At 42.4% G+C, this 17,184-nt stretch overlaps 1 protein-coding gene across 11 annotated transcripts in view; it reads left to right on the top strand.

Annotated features, from left to right (window-relative positions):
- CNTRL (centriolin) overlaps positions 1-17,184 on the top strand; it is an 84,231-nt gene that overhangs the window by 58,415 nt on the left and 8,632 nt on the right. For all 11 annotated transcript variants that reach the window (XM_023242659.2, XM_023242665.2, XM_023242662.2 and 8 more), the window contains 12 exons: positions 445-758; positions 2,256-2,461; positions 4,686-4,878; positions 7,329-7,459; positions 7,600-7,740; positions 7,842-7,968; positions 9,001-9,165; positions 9,925-10,084; positions 11,219-11,334; positions 11,417-11,634; positions 14,594-14,751; positions 15,777-15,850. In XM_023242659.2, the coding sequence (XP_023098427.2) occupies positions 445-758; positions 2,256-2,461; positions 4,686-4,878; positions 7,329-7,459; positions 7,600-7,740; positions 7,842-7,968; positions 9,001-9,165; positions 9,925-10,084; positions 11,219-11,334; positions 11,417-11,634; positions 14,594-14,751; positions 15,777-15,850 (2,003 nt within the window). The remainder of the gene's footprint in view (positions 1-444; positions 759-2,255; positions 2,462-4,685; positions 4,879-7,328; positions 7,460-7,599; positions 7,741-7,841; positions 7,969-9,000; positions 9,166-9,924; positions 10,085-11,218; positions 11,335-11,416; positions 11,635-14,593; positions 14,752-15,776; positions 15,851-17,184) is intronic.

Consider the following 17,184-nt stretch of genomic DNA (forward strand, 5'->3'; position numbering starts at 1 on the left):
TTCAAGAGCTACTTATTGAGTGCCTGCTGTGTGCTAGGTTGTCTGTCATCCGTGATAGACAAACATAGACCTGCTTATGGGGGAGGCGAGTAAGGAAGCCAGCACCTTGGAGAGTGCCGTGCATCATGGCACCCGTAGACACTGCGAGCCTTGGTGTCTCAGCACACATCTCCGCTTCTCTGTCTTTATGCAGCCTGAGGCAGACACCCAAATGGTTGCCGAATAAATGAATGAATAAAGACAGAAAAAAGCAACTCAACACATAGGCATAAGAAGCACTCAAGTATCAGCCTCTGAAAATAATACGAATCCCTATTTTGACCTTTTCACAGAATTTTACTCCCAGTTCTTGGGGATCTTGTCCTAAATGCTCCTGTTCTCTACTAAACTTGTTTACCCAATAAGCCATGTGGGTAAAATACTCTTCTGTTTATTTCTGTCAAGATGCAGACAGTGGAGGAGATAGTCAGGAAGAGAGTGAGCTGGATGACCACGAGGAACGCCCATTCGTGCCTCCTTCTGGATACATGATGTACACTGTGTTTCCCGATGGTTCTCCTGTTCCCCAGGGCATGGCCCTGTACGCACCACCTCCTCCCCTGCCCAACAACAGCCAGCCTCTCAGCCCTGGCACTGTTGTTTATGGCCCACCTCCTGCTGGAGCCCCCATCGTGTATGGGCCTCCGCCCCCCAACTTCTCTGTCCCCCTCATCCCTGTGGGGGTGCTGCATTGCAACGTCCCGGAACACCATAACTTGGTAAGTGGAGAGACATGAGACCCCCGTCTACCCCGCTACCATGGGAGACTGAATAAGGTTGTGTATGTGATGATTTGACCTACTTATGAAGGGATTATGTCTCAAAGTGTATTCGTAAAGTTGATGTTTAGAATGGAGCAAGCATTCTCTTACTAAAATATCCTTCTGGATGGGAGTTACGGCACCAGGCCAGACCACAAGATTGGCTTAACCACTTTATAGCAAAAATACTTTCAGTCCAGAAATTAACCATTTTTGGAGAGCTTATTGTATATTTTTCTATTGACAAGTATGATACTAATGTGTACATACAGGAGTGTTCACGTAGTGGGGCCTGTACTTGTACACGCATCGCATGTGTATGTGTGTGTGCACACATACACATGGATGTGCTTTGTGTATTCACACGTAGGAGCAGTATATAGCGAGGTTGTGATGGGGATTATCTCTGGGTGGTAAGATTCATGATTTTTTTCTTTTCATAATTCTTATTGTGCACACATTTCATATTCTCTTTTTCCCACTTAACATTACAAACATTTCCCTGTGGTTTTACAGATGTTTTTAAGCAGTATTTTAATGATTGCATAACATTTCTCTATTTGTAGGCAGTGTAGTTGACTCAACTGTGTAAATTTTTAGTGTATTTCATATTCTTTTCTAAGGCTACATTTCAAGAAATGATTACTTCCTAATCACCAGCTTATTTTGTAAACTTATGGTTCTAAAGAATTAAAATGCATGACAAACTCCTCCTTCAAACTCAAGATGCCTAGAGCTCTTTCTGTTTTCCTTTTCCTTCCAGCAGGTTAAGAGGAAGACAAGGACTAGGACCCCTGAGTGCCGGGCAGTAGGTCAGACTAGTTGCAGAGGGCCTGTGTGTGCTCACGTGGTTGGAACGGTAGTCCCTCCCGTTGCCCTGCAGTGTCTCAGTGCATGTGTGTTTACGGCAGCGCCGTCAGCTCGGCCTGTCATCACCTCTCGGGCTGGTTCCTTTACCCACCAGCCGTCCCCAGCTGTTCTGTAGTTTCTCACATGCCCTCTTATACCTCCGTGCATTAGCACGTGTTATTTCTTCAGGTTAGGTCTTCCCCATTTCACTTATTCTTCAAAACCCAGGCAAAACCCTCTCCCTCTGGGCAGCCTTCCAGGAAACTCCCCTCCCTATGCTTAGAGAGAGACCCCTGTGTCCGTCTCTTTTGCTACTTGCTGAACTCTGGAGGCAGAGATTATCCATAAGGCGTGCTTGGTGAATGTGTATCAACCATAGTTGGACCGATGGAAAAATTAAAAGCTCTGTTAGTTCATCAGTTTCATCTGTGGCATGTGAAAAAATTGGCCTGACTTGATTTTTCGTTTTCATACTGAAGTCTAGAAGCTACCATCATTTTCACGTCATAGGTAGCACTTTAAGCACAGTCGATTGCAGCTTTTGGCAGGAAAGAAGAGAAACATCAAGTGATGTTTCTCAGTATTGCATTTTTTTTCTTTGTTCAGGAGAATGAAGTTTCTAGATTAGAAGACATCATGCAGCATTTAAAATCAGAGAAACAGGAGCAGTGCACGAGAGCATCCAGGCGGCAGTCGGTGAAAGAATTGGAAGAGCTGCATCGTAATATTGATGGTCTCTTGCAAGAGAAGAAAGACTTAGAGCATGAAGTAGAAGAATTACACGATACCATCCAGAAACATAAACAGCGAAAGTAACTATGATTATTAGCTATTTCACTTTTATAGTTCTGATAAACATGACATTGGCTTATTAAGGTAACCTGAATCGGTGTTGTCCAGTTGAACTTTCTGTGACCTTGGCAATGCTGTCGATCCATGCCATCCGAAACGGTAATCACCGGCCACGTGTGCCGATTGAGCACTTGAAGTGTGGCTAATGGAACTGAGGAATAGAGTTTAATTTAAAGTTGTAGCCACAGGTGACTCCCAAGTTGCACAGGGCAAGTCCAAGTTCTCTTGGCCCGTAATCCAAATGAGCTCTTCTTGTGGCCCCTCCTGGAGAATGGCATAACCCTCCGCCCTCCCCAGTTACTCTGGCTAAAAACAAGCCGGGTGTGTGCAGCTCTGCTTTCCTCGCTTTCCCAAACCTCCAGTTGGTCTCCGGGTCCTACAACTGTACACAAAGAGCTGTCAAACTGGTCCCCTTCTTTCATCTCCACCGCCCTGGCCTTTCATCATCTCCGCCCAGGTCGTCGTAATAGCTTCTACTTTGGCCTCCCGTGTCTAGGCTCTGTCTCCATTCTACCCTGAACGTGGCTACAGATCCGAGCTAGCCACTCTCCCATGTGACTCGGTCCCGTCAGAATGCACACCACCCTCTGGATCTGAACCTGCCTGCCTGTCTTATCCTTCTCTCCTACACGCAGTGTTTGTTCAGGCCCTACCTGCTTTTCTGTGGTTTCCCCCAACACCACATTCTCCCCTGCCTCTCCACCTTTGCACATACTGTCCTTGCCTAAAATGGTTTCCCTGCCCCCTGCCTAACTCCACCCTGTCTATCCAGATAAAGGTCAGAGATCCCCTTTTACACAAAGCCTTCCTCATCTCTGGCTCCCACAGTTCGGGTTGGCAACCTTGGGTATAGTACTGTTCACACCGTGTTGTAAGGAGCCCAGGAAGGCGGTGGCTGGGCCTCTTTGTGCCCCAGCATCTGGCATAGGGTCCGTTAATGAAGGCAGTATCTGCTGAGAGGGCCAGATGGGTGCAGTGGTTCAGGAGTTATGACGGTCTCCAGCTTTTGTCGTGTCAGCCAGACTGGCCCAGGCACCAGGATTGCGGGGAGATCGGTGGAGATCCCAGGGGTGAGTGAGCTATGGTCTCTGCCTTCTAGGAGCACACCTGTGACTGGCCGGTAGACCTGGCAGGGAAAAGCCAGGGTCACACTGAGAGAAGAAGATTGGGAATAAATGTGTGAGCGTTTTGGGGCACCTCGGTGGCTCAGTCGGTTGGGCGTCCGACTTGGCTCAGGTCATGATCTCGCAGTTCGTGAGTTTGAGCCCCGTGTCGGGCTCTGTGCTGACAGCTCGGAGCCTGGAGCCAGCTTCAGATTCTGTGTCTCCCTCTCCCTCTCTGCTCCTCCCCCACTCACGCTTTGTCTCTCTCTCTCAAAAATAAATAAAGCTTAAAAAGAAATTTAAAAAAATGTGTAAGCGTTTCAAGGATGGTTGCTTCTCTTACTTTTGTAGGCATATGGTGGGGAGAGGTTAAAGTGAGATTTTTTTGAGGGAGGATGGTAGGGCAGTGGGGTAACCACTTCTCTTCCTAGTTATAAAAGTAAAATAAATGCTTACTTTAAGGAGTTTGGATAACATGAAAATATCTGAAGAAAGGATATGTTTGCCTTCATTTAAAGAGAAACAACGTGTTAAATGTTGATGAATTTATTTTCATGTTTTCCTGTCATAGTTTCGTTTTCAAAGAATTTTGACATGTTAGCCTTGAGTTAGTGACTTCCGTGTCTTGCTTTCTGATTTGTCAAATATCGTTACTATCATTGTATCACTGAACAGTAAATCACAAAATTAGGAAGTCTTTGGGATGGTTGGTGAGCTGCGACTAGCAAGATAGATTTAGGGGAATGGATGATTATTATGGTGGTGGTTGGCTTTCTTTTTATACCATAGGAGAATAGAAACGACAACATTGTCTTGACCCAAGTGCTGACAAAAAAAATAATAATCAAAAAAGATAAAACAGCTGCATCGTACTTTGTATGCATTGTGCACTTACTGTCAGCAGCGTACCATGTTGAATAAAAGGGTAAACCTAGACCTTGAACATGGTCAAATGTAAATGTCTCTTCCGGCCCTTCTCATATGAGAGTAGAAAATCATCGTACATCTTTTTATCAGACTACAAGTGTCTGTATTGTCTACATTTAAAGACTCTTAATATGTTTGTATACGATTTTTTTAGAGACTTCCTTGATGGAAATGTCGAGAGTCTTATGAACGAACTAGAAATAGAGAAGTCACTCAAACACCATGAAGATATCGTGGATGAAATTGAGTGCATCGAGAAGACCCTTATGAAACGTCGAGCAGAACTCAGGGAAGCTGACCGGCTGCTGGCGGAGGCCGAAAGTGAACTTTCACGCACGAAGGAGAAAGTATGTTCTGCTGTGGTTTGGGGTGAGGCAGCTCACTGCCCGTGGCATGAAGGACTAGAAAGAAATCGTGATAAGAACATGGTCGCCCAAGGCGGACAGTTGGGTTCCAGGCTGCACGCTGCTAGTTAAGGAGCTGTGAGAATTCGGGCAAGCCACCTGACTCCCCAGCTTTGCTCCCCCTCACCTATCAGTTCAGGCAAAGAATACTTAGGCTGTTCAGGAAGACTTAAAAGCTGCCGAAATCATTCCGTTCCTAACACACCCTACTTCCTAATCCTGTGTGTGTCTTTAAATTATTTGGGCTCTGATATCTCTCTGTATTAAATAGGTCAATGCTAGATTCATCTAAAAGCAACAGTGGATCTCAGAAGACTTCTTCCTGGTATTACTTCGTTCTCCAAGTTGATGATAGAAAATCAAGCATTTTTTGGTCTGAGGTAGTGTTCTTGTGACTACAATACAGAAAGAAATGGAGGAGGAAAAGGAGCCCCTACTCTGTTGGGCCCCTACTCTGACCACACATTGGCTATTTTATAAATACTGCTTCGTTAACCTTTCCTGGCAACTCTGTAAGATGGTGGTTAGCCCAGTTCACTGGTGGAGCTCAGAGAAGCTGGTAGCTGGCCCAGGGCCACACAGCTCAACTTCTGCCTCACCAAGAGAGCTTTTTTTTTTTTTTTTTTTTAATGTTTTATTTATTTTTGAGAGAGAGACAGAGACCAAGCATGAGCAGGGGGAGGGGCAGAGAGAGAGAGAGAGAGAGAGCGAGATACAGAATCTGAAGCAGGTTCCAGGCTCTGAGTTGTCAGCACAGAACCGGACCTAGGGCTCAAACCCACGAACCATGAGATCATAACCTGAGCTGAAGTTGGTCGCTTAACCAACTGTGCCACCCAGGCACCCCACCCAAGAGCTTTCTTAGTTTGAGGAGAATTCCAGGGTAAAAAAGTCCCATACCCACATGGAGCATCTCAGAAACTATTTTTATGTTATTTCAACATGGATGGATTTAAATGAATAGAAATCTGTAACCCAGGAACTGAAACAAAGGATTTATTAAAGATATTCTGTGAGTGATGGCTTTAATAAGAATGGAAAAACATCCTGGTGTCTTTTCAGATGATCAACTGATCATGTTCCTTCTGTCACATGTTAGACGATTGTGAGATAACATAGGCGTGAGCAGGACTAGAGAAAACTTTATCACTGGTATATAAAAGAATATTGATACCAGTAGTAGGCAGAAATAGTAAGTGAACTGAGGCTAGTAAGCTCTTCCCCTTTTGTCCTCCCAAAATGATTCAGGGAGGCAGCTTGCTAAGGAGGAAGAGCGAGGGAGAAGGTGGTGCATTTTGTGAGAAAGATGCCAGACATGTTAAAACCTAACATAGAAAGAGATAGAAAACTACTTAGAAATGTGACTTTCTGAAGCACGTAGTGCATTTTGTCCAGTGCTTTGCTGATGAAACTGACAGAAACCAGGGATCTGGAATGGGAGGAAGTGTGGTGAGCTATCTAGCTGTTTGGGAGCTCGCCAGCCTTCTTGCATCCACACGGGAGATGTACTGGACTAGTTTAACAAGCCTGGGACTTTGGTGCAGCTGCACAGCTTGAGTATTTGGCCCGAAGGGGAGTCACTGTTCAACGAAGTGCAAAGCAAGCACTATTTTTGGACCTTTGGTGGCATTGTCTTAAACCTCTTATTTTAGACAGAAAAAGGAAACCAAGTTGATTAAAAAAAAATCTGTTTTCGAAAAGAAAAAAAAAAGTAATCTCTTTTTGCCAAATCCTGTACAGGAGGAGTTTTAAGTACTTCGACAAAAGTACTTAATGTTTGTGTTTCTCAGACATTATTAATTCATCTTTAAATGAAGGAGGTTTTATTTAACACGATCGGATCTAGAGTACAGTAATAATCTCTGTGAAGGAGGGACTGTTGGTAAAATCAGCTTGTTGTCACTTAATTGTGGAGATATTTTTAATTGAATAAGATAGCATAATAGTATACAGATTATTTTTAAGTAAAAGATCATTCACAGTGTCACCACCCTCAAGTGACTTTTTCTTTTTGCAGAGCCTTTCTGTCTTTGCAGACACAGATCTAATTGCACATAGTTGCCCTGAGAGTGCCATTTTAAATTTGTTTTTTTCAGCCAACATAATACCATTAACGTTCTTCCATGTTGCTATATTGTCATCTTAAAGGCTACACAGTACTCCATTGTGTTGATGCTTTATCACTTAATCTATCACTTGTCAAGTTGTGTTTCAGTACACAATGAGCATTTTTATGTAGGCATTTTTTTACTCCTGAATTCTCTTCTGAGAGTTGGAGAGTCAAAGTGAATGCACATTTTTATCAGTCTTTCTGTATGGCCTTGTCGATTTTCCTAAGAGGTGCAAAAAGAGTGTGGTAACTGAATCGCTTCTAATGACAGTGTCTTTTTTAGACAAAAGATGCCGTTGAGAAGTTCACTGATGCCAAGAGAAATCTATTGCAAATCGAAAAAGATGCTGAGGAGTTAGAAAGGAGAGCCCAGGAAACTGCTGTTAACCTGGTCAAAGCTGACCAGCAGCTCAGGTAGGTGGAGTCCCTCTTGGCTATTGATGTATTCAGGGGGATCAATGAAAAGTTCGGGGCTAAGGGAGTAGTAATCGCCTTAAGATAAATAATGCAGGCTAAGTCTAAGGGGCCTTGGAGAGTAAAGCAGTGTGTTGTAGATTACTCGAGGCTGACGCAAAGGGTTTGGAGCAGCACAAAATGGAGCAAGAAGAAACTTTGAAAGAAATAAACAAAGTTGTTGCAGCAAAAGACTCCGACTTCCAGTGCCTGAACAAGAAGAAGGAAGTACTGACCGGAGAGTAAGTACAGCCTCTGGGGGGCCCAAGGGGCTTGTGCTGGAAGACCGCTCTTGGGGTTCAGCCTTCCTTCAGATCTGCTCCAGTGCTGCTGGTGTTTGTAGGCTGCAGAAATTGCAGAAGGACATCGAGGCCGCACAACACAATGAGGATCACCACCTGCATGTCCTGAAAGAGTCAGAGACCCTCCTGCAGGCCAAGAAGGCTGAGCTGGAAAAGCTGAAAAGCCAGGTGTGGCAACCGATGCCTTGGAAAAGCAGTTCATGCTGCTTTGAAACCTGCGTTTCTGTTACGATTATAAAAAGTAATACATGTTTGATTGTAGAAAAGACTGGAAAATACAAAATAAGGTATAAAGCATAAATGAGGCTCTGTATCCTAGTGATTAAGAGTAGAGTCCAACCCAAATTTGAATCGCAACTCAGTAGAACAAATAGAATATATTACTGAGTAAAAGAAGTGGGTCTAAAAATGGGATACACCCCTCAGTTGGCTGAGTGTCTGACTTTGGCTCAGGTCATGATCTTGCAGTTTGTGAGTTCCAGCCCCACGTTGGGCTCTGTGCTGACAGCGTGGAGCCCAGAGCCTGCTTCGGATTCTGTGTCTTCCTCTCTCTCTGCCCCTCCCCTGCTCACGCTCTGTATCTCTCTCATAAATCTAAATAAACACTAAAAAAAAAAATAAATAAAGTTTTTTAATAAAAAACCAAACAGGATGCACCCTAAGATCATTTATGCTAAATGTGTTTATGAACACTCGTGCTTATATTTTTGGTCTGTATCAAAGCACAAAAGCAGTCATCTGATAAGGGGAGATAAATATTTTCTATTTTCTTCCTTTTGCACATCTGCATTTTCTGTTTTTTATATAAAATGTGTACTATTCTTAAAGTTGACATTTTTAAATTTACAAAATGAATAAATTTAAAAAATCCCTGCCTGACTTCCATTGCCAAGGTAATGGAATAAGGTATATAGACACACAAGTATTTTGAAAACCATAACCTGAGGGATATTCCTTATTATCATCTTGTTGTTTTTGCTATGATTTGATGGATATGCTTTTATGTATGCGAACTCAAGATCTTTATTAGGCATTTGATGCCTGTACTCCCAGCCTGGCCCTCCTGACTCCTGCAGCTGGGACAATTACAATTAGGCTAGCCCCTGATTTCCCCACTACCGTTAGCTGGACTGAATACTCTCCATCACAGCAAGCACGAAGGTTGTCAAGCTTTGCATTCTTCCCTTTTCTTGAACGCAGGTATCCGATCAGCAGCAAGAACTGGCCGTCTTGGACAGGGAGTTAGGGTATAAAAAGGAAGAGCTGCGTCTACTCCAGGGAAGCATGGTCCAGGCCAAAGCTGACCTCCAGGAGGCGCTGAGACTGGGAGAAACCGAAGTAACTGAGAAGTGCAATCATATTAGGGTGTGTTCTTTACTAGTTTTCTTAAGAATCCAAGGGTGATGTTCTAGGTTTATCTTAACATATTTTAATTAGTTTTCTCTCCAAATGCAGCTCTAAATTCCTGAATCGTGAACCCTCTGTAACATCAGTTTGATGTACTGTTCTGTATCCAGGCTGTGGCTGCATGGATAGCTCTCCCGTAGTATTTTCTGGACATACCCAAGGTTCTCGGCCTCTGTGCCTTTCTCATACCATTTCTTCTCCAGGAATTTCCTTTTTGGGAATGTCCAGATCCTAGCCATTTTTCCTGGTTCAGCTGCATGCCACTAAGTTGACTTTCCTGACTTTTCCTTTACCTTGGAAGGAATTTCTCTCTTCTGAGTTTGGAGGCACTCTGCAGGTTTCCTAGGGCATCAGAGCCTTTCATGACCATGTTTATGCTTCTTGCTGATTTCCCCCAAGGTGCTCAGCCTCTTGAGGGCAGGAGATGTATCAGAGTCAGCCTTTTCTTTCTATAACACATTGCCTTGCACATAGTAAGTACTGTTTATGCATTTTAAATGAAGACGATATGTGACTTCCTTACTTCCGTTATACAGAAATATGTTAGTGGAAAATAAAATACAGTGCTGTTCTTGGCATAAAAGGCAAAATTGAACTTGTTTCCAAATTGGAGTTTTTGTGAAATGAGATAGTTAATAACAAAACTGTTCTCAGTATAATTTCCATTCATAATATTGTGGAGGGGAGTTGACTTTTTTTTTTTTTTTTTTGGCACAGGAAGTAAAATCTCTTCTGGAAGAACTGAGTTTTCAGAAAGGAGAACTCAATGTCCAGATTAGTGAAAAAAAAACTCAACTTGCACTCATAAAGCAGGAAATTGAAAAAGAGGAAGAAAATCTTCAGGTAGTTTTAGGGCAGATGTCTAAACATAAAACTGGTAAGTTTAAAGGAAAACAATCGTATAAAGTCAGAGTTTGGAAAAGTGTTTTTTCCAGATCACAGGAAAAATATGAATAGTGAAATAAACTTCTTTTAAAGATATGAAGGAAAGCAGTATGATAAAAGGAATACAATATTTTTTGTCATTCAAATCGATAAAGTTTATTTAAAAGCTAAATAGTCCTGATCATTGCTGACCAGAGCATGGGGAAGGAAGAGCACTTATAGGCTGTTGATAGAAAAATAAATTGGACCAACCCCCCAGGGTTTCAGGACTGAAAACTCATACCTGTTAAACCATTTAGCTCAGTTCTAGTTTCGAAGGGCAAGCATTCATGCACGTTGCAGCAATATTGGATTTATTTATTTATTTATTTATTTATGTAGTGAGTAAGTATTTCCTTGCTTCACAAATTAAGCTGGCTGAGTGGACTACTTACAGCAAAATTTATAATGACAAAATTTGGAACCATGACCAATTTAAAAGCTATATTTCAAACATTGAAGGGCATGCAAAAATGCCGATGGGAAGACTGAAGAAATAGATAAAAACTGAACATAGAGTGGAGTCCCAAGTTACTTTGAATATCTGCGTGGTACGTGTGCGTGCGTGTGTGCACGCTCCTGGAAGGAAAGGTGTCAGGATGCTGTCGTCGTAGTGATCATATTTGGATAGTGGGATAATGATGGGTTTTCTTTTTTTTTTTTTTTCTTTTTACTCTTTTCTTGAAATTTTCTATGGTGACCAAATATTTTTTTTAATCAGAAAAAAGTTAATACTTAAAAATCTATATTTTAAAATATAAAAAATTATTATCTGGATCTCAACTTACATATTTTGAAGTTTTTCCTATTTTTTTTTTTAAATTCATTTAGATGGAGCACTTGCTCGTAGAACTAGATCTTTGTTATGTTTTGGGGTTAAAATTTTTAAACAAAATTTAACAAATTAATGTTTAACAAGATTTTAAAGAATTGTTTTAAGTTAAAATACAGTTAGCTCCAGTAATTCACACAACAGATATGTTTTGATGACCTATTGTTTCTTGTATCCATAGCACTATTTTCTGTTTCAGTTTGTAAGTGCTGTGAACTTCATTTAACAGCATGGACCATGTTCTGTTCCTCTTAGAACTAAAGAATATTCTGGACATGCTGCAACTTGAAAGCAAGGAGCTGCAAGGTTTGAAGCTACAACATGAGCAAAAGTTGTCCGAGTTAGAGAAGACTCAGGTCGAAGTGCTGGAGGTAATAAACAAAGCCGTTTTACCCCTAGCCAACTGCAGTCTTCCTCGGTGGGCACATGTGAGTCCCCTTTTATCTGACTTAGGAGAGACTGGAGTTAGAGAATCTGCAGCAGACAGCCCTGCAACAGAAAGGGGAAATTGAGTGGCAGAAGCAGGTCCTCGAGAGGGACAGACGGGAAATAGAGCGGATAACTGCCGAGACCCGAGTGCTACAGTCGTGCGTTGAGTCTTTGAGCAAAGAAAAGGAAGATCTCGAAGAAAAATGTGACAGCTGGGAAAAGAAGTTGGCACAGAGCAAACGGTAAGAGCAAAACCCAGTAAGCTTGCAAGATCTCTTCTTGAAGGCTGAAGCATGATAAACACACTATTTTAAAAAGAGTGGAAAATAGAGAAAAGGAAAAAAAAAAATACCCCACGAACTCAGTGTCACAATACAATTCATCAATACCATTTCTGGGGGAGTTTCCTTTTAGGCTTTTTTCCCCCCAAAGCACTTTTTTAAATAACCTGTTGTGTGTGTGTTTAAGGAAAATAAGGGATGCTGGAAGATATAAATAAATGGAGAGAGATACCTGTTTGTGGGTAGAAAGACAGTATAGTTAAGATTCCATTCTCCTCAAATTGATCTTTAGATTCAAAATAATCAAAATTGCAACATGCTTTTAAAATAGAAATTGAGAGTCTGCTTCTGAAATTCGTGTGGAAATGCAAAGATTGGATGTGGAATAGAATCTAAAACTTTTTAGATATGACACCAAAACTTTGAAAAAGAACAAATGTTCAGAGCTTAACACTGCCCTATTTCAAGACCCCACATACAGCTGTGGTGACCGAAATGCTGTCATACTGGTAGAAAGATAGACAAAGCAGTCCGTAGAACAGAACAGAAAGTCCAGAAGTAAACGCACGAATGTGTGGACAACCAATTTTGACTAAGATGCAAAGGCATCATCTTCAGTAGAGAAAAGACAGACTTTTCAAAAACTGTTGCTGAACCAATTGTATATCCAAAACCCCAAAAATGAACTTCAGTCCACACCCATGCTATAAATAGAAATTATCCCCAAAAGGACCATAAATACCAATGTGAAACCTAAATATAAAACCTTTAGGAGAACACAGGGAAAACACCTTGGTGACCTCGGGTTAGGCAGGATTTCCTAGATGTGACCCCAAAAGTATGATCCATAAAAGAATAAATTGGTAAAATTGGGCTTCATCAGAATTTGAAACTTCTCCTCAAAAGACACTGTTAAGACAATGAAAAGACCTGTCCCAGCCTGGGAGAAGAACCTTTGCAACATGTATTCGATAAAGGAGTTGTACTCAGGGCCGCCTTCGGGGCTCAGGCCAGTAAGCGTCCGACTCTTTTTTTTTTTTTTTTAATTTTTTTTTTTTCAACGTTTATTTTTGGGACAGAGAGAGACAGAGCATGAACGGGGGAGGGGCAGAGAGAGAGGGAGACACAGAATCGGAAACAGGCTCCAGGCTCTGAGCCATCAGCCCAGAGCCTGACGCGGGGCTCGAACTCCCGGACCACGAGATCGTGACCTGGCTGAAGTCGGACGCTTAACCGACTGCGCCACCCAGGCGCCCCAGCATCTGACTCTTGATTTCAGCTCAGGTTATGATCTCAGGGTTCGTGAGTTCCAACCCCGCATCTCACTTCACCCTGGCAGTGCAGAGCCTGCTTAGAATTCTCTCTCTCTCTCCCTCTCTCTCTGCACCTGCTTGCGCACACTTGTTCTGTTTCAAAAAAAAAAACAAAAACAAAACCAAAAACCCTTTCCTCTTAAAAAAAAAGAAGTACTTGTACCCAGAACGTATATCTTAAAAGAGCTGTAATTAGAAAACGAACAACCCAGTTTTTTTAAAGGGGCAAAAGACTTGAAAAGACATTTTACTTAAGATGAATGGGTGGCAAATAAACACATAAAAAGATGCTCAACATCATTAACCATTAGGAAAGTCCAAATTCTTAAAGTTTTATTTATTTTGAGAGAGCGAGCGAGCTTGTGCACAAGCGGGGGAGGGGCAGAGAGAAGGAGAGACAGAATCCCAAGCAGGCTCCGCACCATCAGCACAGAGCCTGATGTGGATCTCAAACTCATAAACTGTGACATCATGATCTGAGCTGAGATCAAGAGTCAGGGGGTGCGGGTGATTCAGTCGGTGCAACGTCCAACTCCTGAATTTATGAGTTCATAAAACTCATGAGTTTGAACCCAGCATCGGCTCTGGGCTGTGAGTGCAGAGCCTGCTTGGGATTTGTGCTCTCTCTCTCTCTCTCTCTCTCTCTCTCTGTCCCTTCCCTGAGTGTGCTCTCCCTCTCTCTCTGTCTCAAAATAAATACATAAGCAAAAAAAGAAAAATTAAAAAAAAGACGCTTAACCGACCACACCACGCAGGCCCCACAGAAAATGCAAATTAAAACCACAATGAGAATTAAACACTGACCATACCAAATGTTCGCGTATGAATTTTCATACACAGTTGCTGGGAGTGTAAATTGTTAGGGCACTTCGGAGCATGGTTTGGCAGTTATTTTGGAAACTAACACCTACCGGAAGAGCTAGCCATTCCACTCCTAGATTGTTCTTCAGAAGTGAAAGTGTACGTTTATAAAGAATGACAGGCATTGATGTTCATGGCAGCTTTATTTGCAACAGCCCAAACCTGGAAACAACCTAAAAGTCCCATCAGCTGGTGAATGCATAGACCGATTCCAGTATACCCATCCCTTGGAATACCATGTAGCAATGGAAAGGGAATGCAGTGTTGCTTACACACAACGACATGAATGACTCAAAGTGACTACGCTCAGGGGGAGAAGCCAGACAAAAGCGAGCCCCTACTGTAGGACTCCATTTACATAAAAGAAGTTACGCTCATGCCCGTCTGTCTTTTGGACAAATCCTATTACATGCACAATCGTGTTTCCTGCTTTCTCACTGATGAGAAGCTAGCGATCTGTTTTAATCACCAGACTTTTGGAATTCTGAGTGCTGTCCATGTTTTTATCCCTGGTGTTTATAAAGCTTCAGTTTAGAGAGTCCCTTTTCCAAAAATCTCCTGTTTGGAAAGCAGAAAACAAGACGTCCTTTGAAAAGGAGTTGAAGAGCCTTCGGTTTCGTTAAGATTTATGATCATTCGTAGTCCGTAACTACCCCGTGAGGGCAGAACACTCTTCCTCGGTTGTGTCTTGTGCGTGCTTGAACATTTTATGCTTCATAGTCTGACTTACTCTGCTTGGACGGTAGGGTTTTGGCAGCTGCAGAAGAGAATAGCAAAATGGAGCAGGCAAACTTAGAGAAGCTGGAATCGGATGTCAGAAACTTGCAGCAGGGGCTGGACCGACTGCACAGAGAGAAGCTCTCACTGCACAAAGACATGGCAGCCACGCAGCAGCAGCTCCGAGGTAGGCGGCCGCATGGTGGGAGAGACGAGGCTCTTTCCTGCTCTGGCTGCTGCTTTTCATTGTCTGCTTTTCTTATTCTAGAAATAACTCCTTGCTAATGGGCATGGGGTTTATTTTAGAAGTGACAAAAATGTTCTAAAATAGATGGTGGTGGTGTTTGCACGACTCCGTGAATGTACTTGAAGCCACTGAATTGCATAAACAGGTGAAAGGCATGGTGTGTGGATTCTGTCTCAATAGAGCCGCTTAAAAAATTAGTTGATGTTCCTTAAAGAACAATTTAAAAACATAGGTAAAAAAATGAAATAAACACCCTCAGAGGGAATTCCTGTTGACAGGTTGGTGAATATCTTTCCAGATTTTTTCCTTGGGCTGTGGGTGTGTGATTAAAAAAAAAAGTGCAGATAATGCCTTTATTACCAAATCTTTGTAAATATTCATGATTAGGAGAAGTTACTAAGTAATCCTGGCTAACAACATGCTTGTTAAGCACTTACTCTTAGACGTGATGCAGTTATTTGATATGCATTTTTTTCATTTAATCCTGGTAACGTTTTTGTGAGACAGAAACTATTTCACCCATTTATAGATGAGGAAAGCTTAGTTTCCTTGTGACTTAACTCAAGTGAGAAGTGGCTTACAGCTAGTAAGTGACAAAGCCAGTATAGATATAAAACCTGTTCCCAAATTGTCTCCCTTTAAGGGTGTATCAAATTTACATTTCTGTCCACATTGTAGAAGGTACTCATTTCTGAGCCATGCACGTCATCAGTGGTAGGCATTGTCTGGAAACTGTTTTTATTGCGAGGTTTCGAACACGTAAGTCTTTACAAACCTGAGCGCCATGCCCAGGTGTATGTGCCGCACATGCCACTCTTTCTTCTGACCTTTTAGTAAGATGACACGGTATAAGCCATACACTTAACAGGTAAGTTTATGTTCACCTCCACTTTCTTTGGGGGGCCGGTGGGGATTTGGAAAATGCATACGAATGTATTCGTTTTATGTAAATATTATTTCTATAGAAAAACAAGAAGCAGTAAACTCACTACAGAAAGAACAAGCTGATGTCCAAGACCATCTGAACCTAGCCAAACAGGTAAGCTCCGTAACAAATGCGATCTTCTAGTAGTGTCCTGAAGGCATGCAGACCACTGGTTCAAATAACAAACAAATCAAGTAGGTTGGTTCCTTGTCACGCCAGCAGGTCCCAGCGGGCCTTCATATGACAAAGACATACATACACACACCTTTTGGTGCAGAGCAGTGATTTTCTCATTTATTTTAAGTTTCACTCAAAGGTCATAAGTAAGGTAGGAAGCTAGACCAGAGCCCAACCCTTCAGCAGCCCCTCTGGGGGCTTTAGGCACCAGATGGACCATCTCTTATCCATGACACAGACAAGGCCCCCAAAGGCTGGGCTTAGACGCGGTCATTCATTGGGCTGCACGGTAACTGCCACCTGCAGGGGATCTGGGCATCCGTCTTATCAGATGTTCGTTGAGAGCTGTTCTTGACCCTTCTACTTCTGACAGTCTTCTTAAAGGTAACTGAGTGTTGTGCTGTGAGAACAGTGTGTGATTTAAGTTTCAGAGAACCTCAGGCAAGTTCTGGGCTTCGGTTTTCACTGTGTAGATTAGGAGTTCGATTAGACGTCTAAATCCTTCCATCTACCTTAAGGATTCTGTGTTTCTAAGATGTAGAAAACTTCAAATCAAAGTATCCCATCTTTAAAAAATTCTTACACAGGCACTAATGAGTATTTTCTGTGTTATTAGAAATGAACTTTTTTTCAATTTGAGGGGCGCCTGGATGGCGCAGTCGATTGCGCGTCCAGCTCTTGATCTCGGCTCAGGTCATGCTCTCACAGTTGGTGAGATCGAGCCCCATGTCAGGCTCTGTGCTCACAGCACGGGGCCTGCTTGGGATTCTCTCCTTCCTTTTCTCTCTGCCCCTCCCCCACTCATGCTCTTTCTTTCTCTTTCTCTTTCCCCCTCAAATAAACATTTTTAAAAGAAATGTTTAATTTGGATTCCTCGCGGAAAGAAGTTACTGTTTTCTTGAGTTTTTCAACCCACATAAATATTTCAAATAGTAACAAAACCATGACTTTAGGTTCATTTTCAAGAGGAATTAAGCCTTATTCACGGCTCTCCTTAATCTTCTTAGCAATCTTGTGAGGTGGGTGTTGTTTATTCCCACCTCAGTGACTAAGCAACTAAAGTTCAGAAGAACTGGGTCTCTTAGGTTTCAGCGTCTTCTGTCGTCTTGCTCTTGAGACACTAAACAGAGGAAACCTGATGATTAAGTTGCACTTCAGGGGCCTTAAATAAGTTTGTTGAGGTAATAGAGGACGTGGGACTTCTGAGATGCTTCTCACGTCGTCAGACTTGACTGATGCCAGGAGGGGCACTGGCCAGCCCTGGAACGGAT

Source organism: Felis catus, chromosome D4, assembly GCF_018350175.1.
Source record: "Felis catus isolate Fca126 chromosome D4, F.catus_Fca126_mat1.0, whole genome shotgun sequence".
NCBI lineage: Eukaryota > Metazoa > Chordata > Mammalia > Carnivora > Felidae > Felis > Felis catus.